The 19,327-nt window shown below is 37.2% G+C and overlaps 1 protein-coding gene across 15 annotated transcripts in view; it reads left to right on the top strand.

Moving 5' to 3' along the window:
• The window catches only part of RyR (Ryanodine receptor), a 298,251-nt gene that overhangs the window by 259,383 nt on the left and 19,541 nt on the right, over window positions 1-19,327 (top strand). For 8 of the 15 annotated variants that reach the window (XM_089649715.1, XM_089649711.1, XM_089649709.1 and 5 more), the window contains 14 exons: window positions 5-133; window positions 1,301-1,420; window positions 3,885-4,064; window positions 5,209-5,329; window positions 6,164-6,274; window positions 6,356-6,483; window positions 7,389-7,519; window positions 8,421-8,581; window positions 9,738-9,939; window positions 10,322-10,483; window positions 11,212-11,368; window positions 13,126-13,328; window positions 13,605-13,808; window positions 16,589-16,674. In XM_089649715.1, the coding sequence (XP_089505841.1) occupies window positions 5-133; window positions 1,301-1,420; window positions 3,885-4,064; window positions 5,209-5,329; window positions 6,164-6,274; window positions 6,356-6,483; window positions 7,389-7,519; window positions 8,421-8,581; window positions 9,738-9,939; window positions 10,322-10,483; window positions 11,212-11,368; window positions 13,126-13,328; window positions 13,605-13,808; window positions 16,589-16,674 (2,095 nt within the window). Of the gene's footprint in view, window positions 1-4; window positions 134-1,300; window positions 1,421-2,846; window positions 2,868-3,884; window positions 4,065-5,208; window positions 5,330-6,163; window positions 6,275-6,355; window positions 6,484-7,388; window positions 7,520-8,420; window positions 8,582-9,737; window positions 9,940-10,321; window positions 10,484-11,211; window positions 11,369-13,125; window positions 13,329-13,604; window positions 13,809-15,497; window positions 15,507-16,588; window positions 16,711-19,327 lie in introns of all 15 variants that reach the window. The other 7 variants (XM_089649710.1, XM_089649707.1, XM_089649716.1 and 4 more) reach the window with 3 other exon arrangements.

Raw genomic sequence — 19,327 nt, 5'->3', positions numbered from 1 at the left:
TCAGCAATCATTTGAAGATGCAGAGCTAAAGAAGGCTGAGGCACAAGAAGAAGAAGGCAAACCAGATCCACTTACCCAACTAGTGACCACCTTTTGCAGAGGTGCCATGACGGAACGTTCGGGAGCTTTGCAGGTTAGGTTGTCCAAAAGTGCCGCGGCCTGTGCGTGAGAACAAAAAATGTCATTTGATTAGTACAGGGTTTTCCAATAAGAGGTGTTATTTTGATATTCAATCGTAAAAGATCAATGGTTTCGTTGCTTGTGTGGCACGTAGCTTCGTCTTGTAGAAATTAAACGTTGTCCAGATCAATACCATCCAATTCCGACCATAAAAAATCATTAATCATCCTCTCGATAGCGCAATCCATTCATCGTAACTGTTGCTCCAGTCTCATTTTCGAAAAAGTAAGGTCCAATGACTCCGCCGGACCTTAAACCGCACCAAACAGTCACACGTTGAGGATAAAGAGGCTTTTCAACAATAACTCTTGGGTTTTCCGAGCCCAGATGCGACAATTTTGCTTGTTGATGAAGCCACCGAGGTGGAAATGGGCCTCATCACTCAAGATGATTTGCATTTGATTCACTCAAGTGAATTTTAATAATTTCAATGCGTTGTTGAAGCGTGTATCGTTCCATTTTTATTAATGGCATAGTTTCTACTTGGAAAATGTCAAAAAATAATAGCTTCAAAATAACATCTACCGAAATAGCGGGCTTTTCAAAATAACACCTCTTATTGGAAAACCCTTTATTTCGTGACATCCAAGTACACTAAGTAGAGATTTCAACTCATGCAGACTTGACTTTAAACCGTGTTCCAGTCCAATTTTGCAGATATGGGTACCGTCGCCACGAAAACCTTTCATTGGAACCAACACCTCTGCCATAAGTCACCCCAAGTGGTTTGCTACATTTGGTGACTTAACAGTGGTGCCCAGGTTCATGGGGTGGGGATTGTTTCAGGTCTTGGCGGCATGCGTGTCTGCACACCAGCTGTTTAGCTGGCCAGATCGGGAGATGCCGTATGAGGAAGACCATTTGCACTCTCTTGACTCAACGCATTGCCAACTCCTGGACACACTGACCTGCAGATTTCTATCCACTCTTTATACCTTTTTTCCTTCACACAGCATCCCCAATTATGAGATTGGAATTATTTTCCTCATTTCTTCTTGTGTGTAGTTAATCTAATCTAAATAAACATGTTTTCTTTTTAATGGATTGTTTGAAAGTGGTTCTGAAACTTGAAACAGTTTTGTCGCATTAAAATAGCTAAACGTGTTATTAAATATTACAGGAAGATCCGCTTTACATGTCGTACGCCTTCATCGTTGCCAAGTCGTGCGGAGAAGAAGAAGAAGAAGGGGAAGGTGATGGTGGAGGAGAAGGAGACGAGGAAGGGGGTGCCAGTATACACGTAAGAACTTTTATTTTTTACTAATTTCACTTTTTTATGCATTTTTCATTAAAAAAAATTCTACACTAACTTCACACTGAAGGCCCTGAGGAAAATAGTTTCCCTTAGGGACTATGTCATCTTTGATGATGCTGTGTGGATGGAGTGAATATTGTAGGAGGGCGGAAACACAGGGTGACAAATGTTGGGCACGCATTTGGTGTGTTTTCCGACTAAGCACCGGTTCCGAAGGGTTCATCCAAAAAAAGAAATGTGTCTATTTAAGTCCATGGCTGCAGGTCCTAACATCCTCCTGAATCTCCTATCTAACCTTACCTAACCTAATCTAATCTAACAGCCGTTGTTCCCAATCCTACTGATCAACTGTTGAACCGAATCTTTGGCTCAGCATTCCTCAAATGCACAATTACGCTCTTCCCAATTCAACTCTCCTATCAAGCTAGAGGAACCAAACAGCTGGATTAACCTCTAGCTCAGTAAAAGGTTTAGTTATAAAAAGTGTCAACAGAGTGAAAAATGACAGCAAAATGTTGAACATCATTTGGTTCATGCATTCTTTTTCATATTGCGTATTGCCAATTTTATTATTATTTTTAGTATCAAATTAATATGGACAGTGAAGATGAAGATATTAATGATAATATTTATAATAGATATTGCGGAATGGCCAAACGTAATGGACGATAATATCGAGTTACACAGGCAGTGACAGCGATTGACAACGATTTCTTTAACCGTTTTCGATTGTCAAAAACGCCATTTTGAATGCCAGATAATGTTGTAAACTCTAAAATATACATTTTCCCATTCTGCGTAAAGTTCTTGCTCCTTTTTGGTTTCTATTTTGTCCAAGTTTCATGTTAACACACGGAGGAAAAACATCAATCGTCAAATTTGTATAAATGTATTTACGCAGCATTAATTAAAGTCTTGCTAATGCTTTATTTTTAATGGAATTACATGCATTTGTTAAAAAATATAAAATGTCAGTTTATTTTTTACGGTACTTAAAACAAATTATCTGTATTAATAATAAGTAAAATATTAAATTATCAATATTAATTTAACATTGAAAGTTTTTACTTTGATGTCATTTTATTGTATATGAAAGTGGGCGGGGCCACTTAAGATTATCGAGGATAAAGATGTTTGGAAACAGGCGAATTGAGCATTACTGAATAAATGGCTTGGCTGATTGGAGCCTCAGATTGAATGATCTAAAAGTTGGGAACAACGGCCTTAAGTCATTCACCGAAATGATTATGTAAAAGTGTGACAAAGGCTTTTAAACACAACAATTTTTTTTAATTTACCAATAAACCTGTGTTGGTTTCATATTGTAATTAGGTAGTCATTATATTAAATTAACAGTATGTAATTAATTCAAGTGTTTTTAATGTTAATTTGTATGTTTACGCTTTCAAAGAGGACTATTAACAAATTAATGGTAAAGTATAATCATTATAACTTTATTTATTTTCTAAAATTTGTTAAAGAAAACAGCAAAATTGACAGAAAAACATGGTCTTCAGAGCTATAATCTGACTCTTTTTAAAATTCTGTGTGAAAAAAAATCACAGTAATGAAATGTATCATTATTTGCTGGGGTTATGATTTGAACGCACTTTATCTGGGATCATTACTGTTTTGGGTGATTCTTGAAATCTCATAATATTATTATCTGAATGACTGTACAGTTTAGAATTGTTGTAGACGGATGTGGCGCCCTCTGTTATTTTCAAAAAGAACTGTTGAAGTTTTCAAACCCCAACAGCGGGTTTTTATCTGGTATTAAATACTAACGCCTTCCTCACAACGAAACACTTTGTCTTTCTTTCGACCAGAAACTCTTATAAATTTGGAATGAGTGTATAGGACGGCCTGGAGGCCAACTTCCTCTCTGTTCGGCTTTCAAAATGTCTCTGTTAGTAAAAACCTAATTGCTAGGGGCGAACCTATACACTAGAGACATCTCTTAAAGAACTGTATAAGCCCTAACTAGCACTAGAGCAGAGCCATCTATGCTATGTAGCTCAAACAATCACAAGAACCAAGGCGAAAACCTTTCTACCACGGATGTCATCAAAGGAGTAATAACAAACATAATTTTTTCTTATGATAAACTAATGTTTATAAGACAAGGTTTTTTTGTGCATAGCACAAAGGATAACAAATTATTATAAGCAATCATTAGTCGCCTGAAATACCCATACAAATTGAAAATATCTCCCGAGTACAAATAAATGACGCCGATGGGAATTTAACCCGCACCTTCTGATGTCCGGTCAGGTGCTCTGGACCACTTAGCTACGTCCGCTTATTCCCAACCCGCCAAATAATTCAATATGTACTAGTACTTCAATCAACAATTACTGCTTATTATATTTTTCACCTGTAAACAACCAACTTTAGATAATCAAGTTAGATAAAAAAGTAATATTTAATGAAATGTTAATTTCCTCAGGAACAAGAGATGGAGAAACAGAAACTTCTCTTCCACCAGGCCCGCCTCGCCAACCGCGGTGTCGCCGAGATGGTCTTACTTCACATCTCCGCTTCCAAAGGCATCCCTAGCGAGATGGTCATGATGACCCTGGAGCTGGGCATCAGCGTGCTGCGGGGCGGCAATATCGATATTCAAATGGTAAGGGACCATCTTTGATCATCTAAAATCTGCAATTGAGCATTGTGCGGAAAAATAAAGTTCTGTGAAAAAGTTAGTTTATAGAAATTGGCTGTTAAACGTTTCGTAAGCATATACACATTGAAAGACAAATAAATTTAACTAACTAACCATCACGCTGTTTCTCTGCAGGGGTAGGCAGAGAGGACGGACCGCCAAACAACTCGGTCTTGTGACACACATCTTGCCTCATTCACACTCATACATACTCTTCTATTATTCTGACTCTTGACATGGCCCGACTCGAGTATCTGATTCACTTGATCGTGCCATGTCTTTCTCGGGCATCCCCGACTTCTGCTATCATTCGCATTTTCATCATATATCCTCCTTACACTCCTTTCTTTGCTAATTCGCTCTACATGCCCAAACCATCTAAGTGTCCCTTTCTTAATCTTACTCATTATCTCCACATTTCTCACTCGTTCATACATGGTTTTACACACATATGCCTCAGGGATCTCATTTCAACAGCATTCAATCTTCCATCCTTTCTCTGCCAGTTCCATGCCTCACTTCCATACATCAGGGTAGGTACCAGCTCTCCATTGTGGACTGCTAACTTTGCTAAAAAATAAATTTAAATGTAATAAAATAAATAAACAACACGTTTTATTTATTTTATTCAATTTATCCAAAGGTTTTGAGTACAAAAAATATTAAAGAAAAAAAAATAACGCCATTTTTCCTTAAAACAATATATTTTATTCGTATTATTAACAAATGTTTTAAAGTTCTGACATCTACAAGTTGCAGATATAAAACTTTATCACCAATATCACGTTAATGACAAATATGCCAAAGGCCGATCGCACAAACTGTCAATTTCTATGTAATGGCAGACTTGTCTTGACCGGCTACCGGCCATCTTTATAGGCTACTGTCATCTATGGTTAGATTTTAAAACGGTTTTTCCCATGTGCGTAATCTGCACGAAAACAGCTGTTTTTACGCATAAGGGCTCAATTATGGAAATTGGCGGAACGAATGGCTATTTAGTATGGTTTGAGTATCAGGCATCAAGTCTTCTGTTCATGTGTTACTCCTTCAATGTTTTAATTATCTATTTCTTTTCCCAGGTGTTTAACATTGTTTATAATTCCAGGGAATGCTGAACCACCTCAAAGAAAAGAAAGACGTTGGATTCTTCACGTCCATAGCCGGCCTGATGAACTCTTGTTCGGTATTGGATCTTGACGCCTTTGAGAGGAACACAAAAGCTGAAGGTACACATTACATCAAACACTATTTTAAATCATTAATACTTATGTATTGTTTGTCTTCCGGAATCTTGGATAGCTCTTCTAAATAAAACTACAAGAAATAGGCAAAACAAGTCTTTTATGGACAAAATTATATTGAAGTAGGCCCAATGTCTAAATTATATGACTGTAGGAATCTTTCTCTGAACTTGACTTTGAGGGGCAGCGGGCAGATCTCTGTAATATCGGCAGTTCTGAATTAATACTACTAGTGCCATCTGGGTTTAGCACAGCTAACTAATTTCAAATATATAAGCCGTCTAACTCATAATAGATAATACGGGGGGATAAGAACGGGTTAGTAGAAAACGTTACTCATAATCACGCCCATGTGTACTGCGTATACCAGCCGTAATACAACAGTATTAGCAATTGACATTTTTTTAAACCGCCCAAATCTTAAGTATAGGGACGTATTACGATCGTAGTAAGACGGGGATCGTGGACTCTGTTATCAATTTGGTTGACAAATATTGATCTGTCACGCAATGAAAATGTAAAAAAGCAGTAATACCCATTTGCAGCACTATTAGAGGAGTATTTTAAATCAAAATATCGATTTACCAAAGTAAATATGGAATGCATAATCGAATTGACCGGATTTCGAAGCAATTCATAACAGACCGGGTCAATGTTAGCAACAAAACACGAAATGCGAAAATGACCGTGTTTTTGAGTTTTGGAACAAATGGTGCAAGTCTAAAAAAAATTTGCATGATTTTAACAATTTTAACCCGAGCAGAAGTAAGACTGCATGTGTTTCAAAACAGAATAACATGTTATTGTTGCAATTTGCAGGTCTTGGCGTGGGATTGGAGGGGGCGGCGGGAGAGAAGAACATGCACGATGCAGAGTTCACCTGCGCCCTTTTCCGCTTCATACAACTCACCTGCGAGGGTCACAACCTTGGTGAGTTCATCTTCTTCACCAACTTATGGTGTTCTTTAATATTTTATAAATATTGATTACCAATTGTTAATCTCCTTACAGAATGGCAGAACTACCTGAGGACGCAAGCTGGAAATACTACAACTGTCAACGTAGTCATCTGTACTGTGGATTACTTGCTGAGACTCCAGGAGTCTATCATGGACTTCTACTGGCATTACTCCAGCAAGGTTTGTTTCTTCAACTGGTTTGTTTCATCAACTATTTGGTTTCATCAATTGGCTGTTTTCATTGACTGGCTGGTGTCATCAGTTTTTGGATTTAATCAACTGTTTAGTGTCATGAAGTGATTGGTTCCAACAGCTTGTTGATTTCATCAGATGGTTGGTTTCAACAATTAATCAATATTATCCACTGGTTGGTTTCATCAAGTGATTATTCTCATCAACTTATTGGTTTCATCAATAATTACTTTCATTAAATTGGTTGGTTTCATCAACTTGTTGGTTACATCAATTGGTTGGTTTCTTTTTTCATTGCATGAACCAGCCAGTTGTCATCAGTTTTTGGATTTAATCAACTGTTTAGTATCATCAAATGATTGGTTCCAACAGCTGGTTGATTTCATCAGATGATTGGTTTCAACAATTTATCAATTTCATCAACTGGTTGGTTTCATCAAGTGATTATTCTCACTTATGACTGGTTTTTATCATTTTGCTGGTTTTGTCAACTGTTATTATTATCTTGTAATTTATTTGTAGGTTATTAAGCCTTTTTGCACTTCCTCTATCTTAAGCCAAAAGAGATAAATTAATAAATAAGGGCAAAACTCTACCAATTAAGTACGGTGTCCCCCAGGGAAGCGTATTAGGACCTATACTATATCTAATTTTTTTTTTTTTTTGTTATTTGTTTTTGGGGTGTTATGCCGTGTTGCGATAACTCCTTCTTTAGCCAACATTTCGGACAGCTTTACAGTGTCCATCATCAGGGCAGATATCACTGGCATGATAACCCAAAAATAGGCGGTGTAAATTTCTCAGTCACCCCCTGAAGCTTTGCAGTACAAGCATGAAAACCAGTATATAGAAATAAAGTAAATTATTTAATAATTTGTTTGTGACTTTCACAGGAACTTATCGATCCCGCTGGTAAGGCAAACTTCTTCAAAGCGATAGGAGTGGCGAGTCAAGTGTTCAACACCCTCACTGAAGTCATCCAGGGACCCTGTACGCAAAATCAGCAGGCCTTGGCCCATTCCAGGTACGCTCTTCACCTTTCTCGTCCCTCTTCATTTCCGTCAACCTTACCAGAAAAGGGGCCCAGTGCCTTAAAACTGTCAATTTACAATACATTTTTTATCAATATTATCTGTGATTAGTTAGTTAGTTATACTACATATAAGATAAATTACTAAAACTACATTACCTAAGACCTTAAGACACATTACGCTATATGCAACAACGCTTATTTGTAGTGGCCTATGCAGATTATATGTTGAGGTGTCACACTAGGCTATAATCTTCCTCAGAAGAGGGGGTCAGATCAACTGGGGAACTGCCGCGGAATATCATTTCTTTGTATGGGATCTGTCACCTTGACAAATGACAGCAGCGTGATCACTGCGCTCCGTATATTGATCTGACGTTGCATCATTTTCAAATATCGCCTGGCTACCAGGTGACGGCGTAACTTCGTCGCCACACCCATATTTATAACACATCATCTGTCAGGTGTGACGTGTGACAGGTCCCATACAGGGATTGTATGGCGAGCGGTATGTTATATAAAACGCTTTTTTTGGCTTATAGCGTAATGTGTCGTCTCCACCCTGGTATAGATTACGCTTAATTATATAAATGCAGTCAATAAATATATCAATAGTTCCCCCAAACTTGTTGCCCATACCATACATCCTATTGGTTAGTGAGTGTGTCTGATAGTCGGTATTGCAGAAGAATGTTAAATTTTGTCTTGTTTTCCTAGTCCGCACATGGAATTTAATAGTGGCGATGATGGCAGGGCTGTCAATTATGTTGTTAATGACTCTGTATAACATTACCAAGTCTGATATAATTCTCCTGTCAGACAGTGTTATTAGATTAATAATACTGTTTCAATTTTATATAACAATGTAACGCGTAAATAAAATATGTGTTTTCAGGTTATGGGACGCAGTGGGAGGTTTCCTCTTCTTGTTCTCACATATGCAGGATAAACTGTCCAAACACTCTTCGCAGGTGGATCTCCTGAAGGAGTTACTCAACTTGCAAAAGGACATGATCACCATGATGCTGTCCATGCTTGAAGGAAACGTTGTCAATGGTAATATTCGTCTTATCTCTCTAACTCTGAGTCTAAACCTGGCTTTGGTGTCGAGAGAAATCACTCTTAGACTTGTTTCAGTGTTATTTGAAATCAATCTAATAACAACTTACTTCATTGTTAACACACTTTGGGCGGGAAAGGTAGTTCTACCCGTTCGGTTTCTTTTGTGCTGTCCTCATTTCAGTGGCAGAAAAGAAGGAATTATTCAATGTTTTCAGATGAATATTATATACCAATCTCTTTGTAAAGATCCTAACTGTATGCACATAATTATCGAATCGTAATGCAAGTCTTCTTTCTTATATTTATCTTCGTGCCTTTCGTTTACATCGGTATTTCAACAAAAGGATAGTATATTATTTGTTACCATGTAAAAAAATTTATTAAAATATTTTAATTATTTTCGAAGACTAATTATTTTGGACCTTTTTTGTCGCACGGAGAATGTGTTAAGTGATACCACTGTAAACCAAGATTCAGCATTGATTGATAGGTATCATTCTGTACCTGGCTTCAGTGATAAGAAAAATTACTCTTAGCTTGCTTCAGTGTTATTTGAAAGCTGTCAAAACATAGCTTCAGCGTCAAGTTCATATTTCTCTAATTCTAGTTCTTATCACTTTAAATTGTCTTAATCTTTTAATTCATTAAATTTTTATACATTGGGTTGCTTGAAATATCTTGTCTTGTTATACTGTGCTTGAACATTTGTTCTGCTGTGTGGTATCTTGAACAAGTCGTGGCGACGTCTGCGGCTATCAAAAAGTTATGCATTAATGACCGATTGGTGGCTGACTTCACATCGCATTTAGGTCCCACCCAGGCGTAGTGTGTTCAATTCCTCAGCTGGATTTGTCCTCCATCACAACACAAGCTTAATTTTCCGCTTACTGTGGTAACCTGGGAATGTTTGTCTTTCTTTAAAAAAAAAAAAATTATTCTAAATCTTTATCCAGTTTAGTGACTTAGATTATGAGTATTGCCAGCTTTTAATACCCAGGTACCTACTTCCCAAACAATGTCATTACTTCCTTCACTTACTCAGTCTTACGACAATTCTCTAAATTGAGAATGCTTTAGTCTTTCACAGACTCCTGGTAGTTAAGATTCTTGTGTTGTAAAACATAAAAAAGAAAACATATTTTTACTACAGGAACCATCGGCAAACAGATGGTTGACACTTTGGTGGAGTCCGCTTCCAACGTGGAACTGATCCTGAAGTACTTTGACATGTTCTTGAAGCTGAAGAATCTGACCTCTAGTCCCAACTTCATGGAGATCGACTCGAACAACGATGGCTGGGTCCTGCCCAAGGACTTTAGGGAGAAGATGGAGCAACAGAAGAGTTACACGCCGTAAGTCAATTCTAGTTATTATTTTCACCATAATATAAATGTATAACTTTCTTGCAAACGTGTCTTATTTACGTAAGGCAAAATGCGAAACCGTTGACAACCGTGCCGATTACTGTAATATGATGCGATCTATCTTTTTATTCATTGTACCACAGTTGCAATCACTCACAGACAGACCCACAACCAAAATTAGTATTTTTATGCTCATGCTCGGCGTGAAACCTCAGTTGTAAGAACAGATGCCAAAATAGTAAAACATCCTGAGTCCAGGTCGCTCCAATAACATATTGTCTATGTTTTTCTAACTCATAATCTTGTCTGATTTCTTTATTAACTCTATTTTTCAACGGTATTTTAAAATTTTAATATTTTTTATTTCCAGTGAGGAGATAGACTTCCTTCTGATGTGCTGTGAGACCAACCACGATGGCAAGATCGACTATGTGGGATTCTGCGACCGGTTCCACGAACCTGCCAAAGAAATCGGCTTCAATCTGGCTGTGCTGCTGACCAACTTGTCTGAGCATATGCCCAATGAACCAAGGTAGCATTTTTTGTTTATTTTTAACCATTGTGACATAAAGTTAAAATCAATATATATTATAAAAGTAAGTGTACAATGTGTGTGCTGCTAAAACTCAGAAACGAGTCCGGGTACCATCAAGGGATGGTGTGGTAGCTCTATCCCCCATCGATGAAGAAGGTTCCCGTCTTTACCTAAAGGGTGAGCTTTTGAAGATATAAGGGCTGGAAGTTTTGCCATCTACAAATTTCTAGAACAGTCCAGAACATTCGAGAGCATTCCAGAATAAAATAAATGAATAAAATAAAATAAAATCCTGGAACATTCTGGAATATTCGGGAATAGTCAGCTAGTTGAAAATAAAATCGGTCCTAAATTAGACCCTTGAGGTACACCGATTGCGGCTACAAATTGATAAGAAAGGTTTAAATTAAATTAATAGAAGTGTAGAACAAGAACTGTCAACACTGGATTTTGGTGCACTAATTGCACACGAAAAGTTAAAATGTATTTTTTTAAAGACTTTATTGATTTCCTATGTCCAAAATTTGTTTTTCTTCTAAAGAAAAACAAATTCTTTCTGCTTTTCTTCTTCTGTTTTAATTTCACTTTTCACGAATAACGAGTTTGAAGTTTATCGTAAGCTAGCAATGGCGTCCGTGTGAGTACTTACTGTTTGTATGTCAACTCTGGCTGCGATAGCCGTTTGTCCATGCCAGAATTAGCTCTAAATCAAAAAATTCTTTCAGGCTGGCGAGATTCTTGGAAACTGCCGGATCTGTCTTGAACTACTTTGAGCCGTTTTTGGGTCGCATCGAGATCATGGGCGGCGCCAAGAGGATCGAGAGGGTTTACTTCGAGATCAAGGAGTCCAACATCGAGCAGTGGGAGAAGCCACAGATCAAAGTAGGTGTCCCTTGCTTTATCTTGTTTGTTACTGTGTTATACGCATTTTTAAAAGTCGACATTGGAACCATTTTTGTTATTTGTTTTTGGGGTATTATAACTCCTTCTTTAGCCAACGTTTCGGACAACGTTACAGTGTCCATCATACCAACCGGATACCGAGAACTATTGAGCTTAGCTCCGTCGTCTCTATTAATATTGATGGGATTTTTGTGAATTTCGATTGCTTCCGTAATTAGGCGAGCTATGTGAGTTTTGGGTCTTCCCAGGACTTCAGGAACAAATCCAAAGTAATGGCCAGTTTCAATCAAATGCTCGGCGATCGCTGATTTGTCAGGATGGCCGAGTTTACATGCTCGAAAGTGTTCTGAAATCCTTATAGAAATAGAAGGAGTTAGCGCAACACGGCATAACACCCCAAAAACAAATAACAAAAATACTTTTGGCCGTGGAAATCTTAAATCATATTGGAACCATTTGTTTTCAAATCGAGGTTGGCTGAGTCATGGATCAATCCATTGATTGATTGATTGGTTGAAGAATTGATAGATTTGATTGAATGATTGATTGATGGATCGACTGGATAATTGATTGAAGGATGAGTTGATTGAAGCATTGGTTGCTGGAATTAATGATTGATTGGTTGGTGGAAGCATTGAATGATTGATTGAAGGATTAGTTGATTGATTGGTTGATTGAAAGTTTGGTTGATTTAATGATTGATTGGGGTTTTGTTTGATTTAATGATTAATTGATTGATCGAATAATTGACTGTGGATTAGTGGATTAGATTGGTTGATTGATCCGTTGATTGAATGATTGATTGATCGAAAGATGAGTTAATTGAAGGATGAGTTGATTGAAGGATGAGTTGATTGAAGGATTGGTTGATTGATGGAAGCATTAAATGATTGATTGAAGGATTTCTTGATTGATTGAATTCTTGGTTGATCGATCGATTGGTTGATTGATTGAAGGATCGAATGATTGATTTATTTAATGGTTTATTTATTGAAGGTTTGGTTGATTGAATAAGTGATTGAGTTATTGGTTGATTTAATGATTGATTGGTTGGTTGATTGAAATATTGGTTAATTGATTGAATGAGGGATTAGTTGATCGATCGATTATGGGAAAAGCTGTTTTTTTTTCTGGAGTAGATCTAGGTAGAGGTTTTCTCAGATCTTTGACACTAACATATTATTCTGCAAGAATCCAAGCATACTTATGTCTGAATTTATTGATTGACCAGTTGAATGCACTCCAAATAGTTGTGTGTATCGCTTGACGCTATATTACATTAACAACTGAATGAATGAATGATTGATTGATTAATACACTGTGAATACCATTACACGCCTCAGTGATGACAGTGTTAATAGTCCTTTTCACTGATTTAACTCTTACCATATTCTTCCGCAAGAATTCAAAAGCTCGCCTTCTTCATTCGTTGATCGATTGTTGATTGATTTATTCGTTCACTGTTTGACTGATTGATTACTACACTCTGAACAGATGCTGCATGTGTCTCCTGATGTGGTGATATCCTATTAAGAGTTCTTTAAACTTATCTAACATTTACCATCTCTTTTTTCTGCAGGAATCTAAGCGAGCCATTGGTTATTGATAACATAATCGGTTTTTTTTTTTATATGACCCCACACCATTCATGATTCATGGATGAATTAATTCATTGTTTCATTGATTCATTCATTCACTGATTCATTTATTGATTGTTACCATCTTTTTCTTCTCAGGAATCCAAACGCGCCTTCTTCTACAGCATTGTGACAGAAGGCGGAGACAAGGAGAAGCTCGAGGCTTTCGTCAACTTCTGCGAGGATGCGGTGTTTGAAATGACCCATGCTTCAGGCCTGATGGCTCAGGACGACTCAGGCGGAGGACCAAAGAACAGAGAGGCGGCCTATACCACCTACATCAGTGAAGAAGACGAGGAGAGGTGTGTAAACGTCAAATATTATTCATCTCATCTTCTTTCCCTTGTTCTATTTGAGTCGGAGACCCGCAGCCTCGACAAGCTACCTCCAGGGATCTCTTTCTTGGGCCACTTGTTGGTGTCCTTCACCATGGCAGATCCAACTTCTATTCAACTCAAATTTATTACATTTCCAGTAACATATGTATTTTCTGTAAATATCTATGTAAAATATTGTGTATTTATAAATAAATTAAAAAACAGGGTGATCAATTTTTAATGCTTGTTTGTGCATTCCAGGGCTGGTAAAGACCCCATCAGACGTGGAATCCAGGCCTGCAAGGACGGCATGTATTTCCTCCTGACCATGCTGTCTCCAGCAAACATCAAGCAGAGGATCGCAGACCTCCAAACAATGTCCCCAGCGGAAATCTTTATCGGCTTCTTCAAGATGATCTTCTACGTGTTTTACTACTTTGGCTACAGCATTGCAGTTGTTATTAGGTACGAAATACATCTATTTTATTATTTTTTTACATTAACTCCGCACAGGAGGAAAATAATTAATAAATGGAGCAATCCGTTCCAGCCGCCTAATTGCCAAGGCATTGTTAATTTCTAACACCTAACAGTCTTAACACATCGCCCTCGAGTTCAGAGGTGCCCCAAAAATGTGTGACTAATCTTTATTTGATATTGTGAAAAATGCCCATACATTATTACCCAAGTCCGCGACTCTAAATAACTACACTAATAGTAAATTGGAAATAACTACACAATCCATGCACTTAAATTAATTTAAAGATATTACGTTTTAATGTAGTTGTACACAACATTGAAGTAAATAAAATAAGAGTTTAAAACGCCCCTCCGCAGTATCCAAAGATACTGGCGCGAAGCAATTGAAAAACAACCAATGTTCCACACACGATAAGGCTAGCGCCACACTTGACGGAAATTCCGTCGCGTAACTTCCGCGGGAGTCAATCCGAGAGTCGGCGTCCCGCCACGGAGCGACCGATCGTCCGCGACGGAACGACCGATCTTCCGCGTAGTGTGCCCGCTATTTGTAATTTGTATGTAATTACATGTATTGGCGTTCCGTCGCGAAAGATCCGCGACGGAATTTCCGTCAAGTGTGGCGCTAGCCTAAGCGTGTAAAATGAAAAACCGACGTATGTTTATGTCACCATCTCTTTAAAACATTTAATATTCATCGTGCTGTCTCCCTCACAGCCATAATCTAAGCGTCCCTAAGCTTTCTTCGGTACCTAATTTTTACTCCGACGATAGACATAGTGCTATCTCGTTTATTCTATGGCGCTCATTGGGACAGAAGATGCCAAAGGGGACATTTTTTAAATTGACCCAGCGAATCGTGTGGACTTGTGAATGAGAGCTTCTATTAGAGAGAACAGATGTCACTGCTCGTCACTCGCCTCCGCCGCTCGCAGCTCTGCTGTTTCGTGGTACATTTCAAATAAATTAAGAATAAGACCAGTTGTTTTGATGCACATAATTTATTATTATTTGGGAAGTCAAACACCAATTGACCTAAGGGAAGAACCGCCACTGCGCGAGATTATTTTTCATGAAAATCATCATCGGAATATTATTGATTACAATTATCACCTATTTAGGCATTTACTGGTTTTGACAAGGGGCCAAACTTTTAGCTTGTGTCAGGCGCCGTTTGACTCAAGGCTGTCCCTCCCTATCTTTTTAAGTATGAGGGTTGGGTAAGGATCTGGATTTCGGTATGACCAGGAATGAATCCATCCATCCCACTGCAGTACGAGGCGTTGGGTCAAGAGAATCCAGCTGGAGATGTCAAAGGTTCTCCTTCATTCGACATTCGCAGACTTCGAAGACATTCGAAGACTTGTAAAAACCTCACCCCATAAACTTGGGCACCTCTGATATGTCACTAAACTTAGCGAACCATTTGAGGTGACCTATGTAAGAAATGTTTGTTAACCAATGAATGGTTCCCAGGGCGGCGGTACCTATAACCGCCTCCTTGAAACGAACCTTAAAATTTAATGAATAACTGCGTAAAATAATATTTACGCGGTTATTGTTCATGAATAAACCTTTAAAAATTACTTCAAATATTCATATGTAACAATGATAAAAATATTATACGCACTAATAATGAAAAATTGTGTGTTTTCATGCATTCGAAAATATCAGCGTTGAATGGTAAATATTAGTTTTAATATTATAATATTATGTTATTTAAAAATCTTTCGGTGAATAAATGAATGAAGGTAAATTCCAATTATTTGATTCCTTGTCACATTTGACATTTTCATGAAATCGAGAAAGAACATGCACAAATATAGTGAGACTGGTAGTGTAGCGTTCGATATGTCAACACTGGTGGCTTCTCGTTTAGGGGAAGGAGGTAGGCCAACATCTGATGTACCTGCAGTGCAAGTTTTAATTTGCTAGAGTCACTCGGTGGTCCGTAGCGATTGCTCAACATGTAATATTTTTCTGCAACACATATACAACCAGCTATCAGACACACTCACTAATCAATAGGATGCATGATCTGGGTAACAAGTTTTGGAGTACTATTGATGTATTTACTGACGCCATTTATAGAATTAAGCATAATCTATACCAGGGTGGATACACATTACGCTATACGAATCAAAGCGTTTTATATAACACTATATCGTTCACCATACAATCCCATACAGACCTGTCACACGTCACACCTGACAGATGATGTGTTATAAGTATGGGTGTGGCGACGAAGTTACGCCGTGACCTGCTAGCCAGGCAATATTTGAAAATTATGCAACGTCAGATCATTTGTCAAGGTGACAGATCCCATACAAAGAAATGATATTCCGCAGCAGTTCCCCAGTTGATCTGAACCCCTCTCCTGAGGAAGATTATAGCGTAGAGTGACACCTCAACATGTAATCTGCTTAGGCCACTCCCAAATAAGCGTTGATGCATACAGCGTAATGTGTCTTAGGCTGAATCCTGCAAATTATATTAGCATAGGTAAGTCTGTTCAAACTTGCACTAAAGGCGCATCGAACGCTACGCTACCAGTCTCTCTACTATATTTACATAAGAGATGTTTATTGAGAACTTATATTATAGTGGATTGAGGAAAACTCTCCATTTATGTTGTAAGGATGAACTGTGTCAGTGGACTATAGCCCGGACGAGAGTTTTCTCTGATTTCCGACATCGACCGAATGCACCCTTACAACGGGAAAATATTGATGACGAGATATATTTCAAGTATTTTCCCATTCCAGGTACATCTTCGGCATCCTTCTTGGCCTCATGAGGGGCCCGCAGACGGAAGAAATCGTTCCAGAAGTCACGGAGGAAGAAAAAATCGGTCAGTTGCGCGCGTGGTCTAGTGTCAGTAAACCAAGTAAGGTCCCCAACCTCTCCCTTAGCACTGCCCGCGCCTTGGAACGAGCGCCTAACAACTACGCTAAATGGCACAAATGTATTGCTTTGTATTACTTCAAGTACTTTACTTTTTTGTTTCAACGCTAACCACTTAACAAATACCACTTAAAACAAGGTACTAGGAGAATTTTATTTAAGAGAAATTTAAAAGTCAAAATGTGTGTAATCTTAGTGTGTCTTATATCACCACGAATATAGGTAGTATGCTTAAAAAATCGCTTGGCAAATCGAGTCTAGAAACGGTTGATTTTTAGTGCAAAATTTTATTTTATTTATTTTGTGAATAATTTCATAAGATAAAAAAAGGTCATTTTTGTATGCATTTGTTTTGCTTGAGTAGAATACAAATAAAAAAATAAATTATACAATAAAAAATTTAAATGTAAACTACTAAAAAAAAATTTTTTTCAACAGAAATGTATGAACGCGTAAAGGAAACAACTTTTAAAATATACAGTATTATAGCTAAGATTATTTGTGACAGTTTCACTTGATTAACTTTTTTGATTTCTTATAAAATTGTTTTGTGCTTGAATTCGAACGTTTCTAGACTCCGTTTGTCAAGCGATTTTAATGCATATTACCTACAATATAAGGCATACCAATCATGTAAGTTCTCGGGTCTAGACAGTAAAATGTCATCACGTTAGTTGCAAGATCTGTCAGATTAGAAAAACTTTTAGGTTCCTGCTTGACATGGTTAACTTTTAAATGCAAAAAGAAAGCTATATATCCCCTCTTTCTAAAACTGTTTATCTGACCGTAATAGAAAAGAAGATTTAATGAGGAAGTGAGGATGTATCATTTGGTGACAGATATAGCACAATGTAACTCAACGGCTTTTGATGGTTTGTGACAAATACAGCACAATGTGATCAGAGAAGTTAAAAAATTATAATTTTATTACAAGTTGAATTTGTTATAATCATTAATATTTGAGTTATCTTTACTCCCATCATGAAAAACTGCCTCAATGGTTAAGGGTAAGACTCTTGACTAGCAATCAGATGATCGCGGGTTCAAATCGCACAATTTGTGTTATTTCACAAATTATTCAATTAAAATAATATATAGTATACTTGCGGAACGTTCCAGAGTGGAATATACTCTCAGTATCGTCCTGGTGTAAGACCAGCATTCAGAATCGAAACGTTTCTTTAAATGCCTTTGGCCATATTTGGTGACCAGATTTACATAGCCACGTACTCCCGCACCTTACTCTTCCCTATCTCCCCCCCTCCCCACAATCTTCAGCTTAAGGCGATGCACTACGTCGTGTAATATTTTAAATCGAGCCGTTATCAATAACACCCCTTACGTAGATGGCGATAAGGTTTAAATTCCCGCTTAACACCATCCGCCTTTTTTGATTTATGCAAGAAAAAAACATGGCCAAAAAGTGTTTTTTATTTTATTTTATGGATGTTCAGGCATAAATATTTAATTTTTTCCGATCATTTTATAAATAACTTAATTTGCCAAATTATACAATAAAATCATAACTGAAAATGGGTTCATAGGTAGGAGATTTTGAACTTTAAAGCAGTTTTCAAATGCCTTATACATTATTTTTTTCTGGGCTTATAAAAAGACTTATGTAAAAAATACTCGATTATTTCAAAGGCCAAGATGTATTCTACTCGCAGTATTTAATTAAAGCATCTGAAACATTTCTAGGCGACCAAATTTTCAAACCAAAAACACATGATTTTGCTTTACTACGTAGTGCATCTCCTTAACAACATACTCAATTAGGTATGCCATAATCTCACTGGCTCTAGACGGCTGGGAGCAGTATGAACTGTTGTGAGGTATTCACACAGAATGTTTTTTATTTAAATATGAGATAATTATATTCATCTCTTTACTTGAGTGGGAACCTGACGCCTTAGACCACTCGACTACAGCCAGTATGGGGATATCCTTGAAGCACACTACTTATTTTAACAGTGGGCGATGCTATGGATGTAAGCGCACAAGTAATCTTTTACAATTTGTATTCGTTACAACAGTAAAGTTGTTGTCTCTCTGTAAACGTGCTCGCTATAACCACGTTCGACTGTATTTTATTTTATATCTTCTATATATAAGATCCGGGGTTAAAGTGCACAATCTTCGGGAGGCGATACATAAAAAAGATTAACAACCTTTTTTGAAATTTCAACATTTTTAAGGTAAAATTACAAGGTAATTTTCATAGGTTCAATTATTATTAATATGGAAAAAATAATATGCTTCTATGGAAAAATATTTTTTTTTAAAAGTTATTTATCTTTTTTACTTCTACTACCATGTAGAATCACCTCCCGAAATGTATGCACTTTACCCTCGGACACCCTGTACATAATATTATGCTTAAAAATTGGTTCAAATCAACAACTAACTTTGGCTGTAAAAATTCAAAATTTATTTTGATTGTTGTGAATTCAAAATTTTGACTCCTAACTTCTAAATTACACAAATTGGCTTTTTATCAAAATTTTTGCCACTTGAATGACGTAATCAAGTTTTGGAATGATTGTTTTAGGTTAAATTTAATACACCTTTTTTTTGTATTCACAGGTTGCATGTTTTCT

The sequence above is a fragment of the Hesperophylax consimilis genome, chromosome 30, assembly GCF_061612785.1.
Source record: "Hesperophylax consimilis isolate HC1 chromosome 30, BYU_Hcon_1.0, whole genome shotgun sequence".
In the NCBI taxonomy this organism is placed as follows: domain Eukaryota; kingdom Metazoa; phylum Arthropoda; class Insecta; order Trichoptera; family Limnephilidae; genus Hesperophylax; species Hesperophylax consimilis.
The sequence above is the reverse complement of the archived record's forward strand: the minus strand, read 5'-3'. Positions and strand labels throughout refer to the sequence as shown.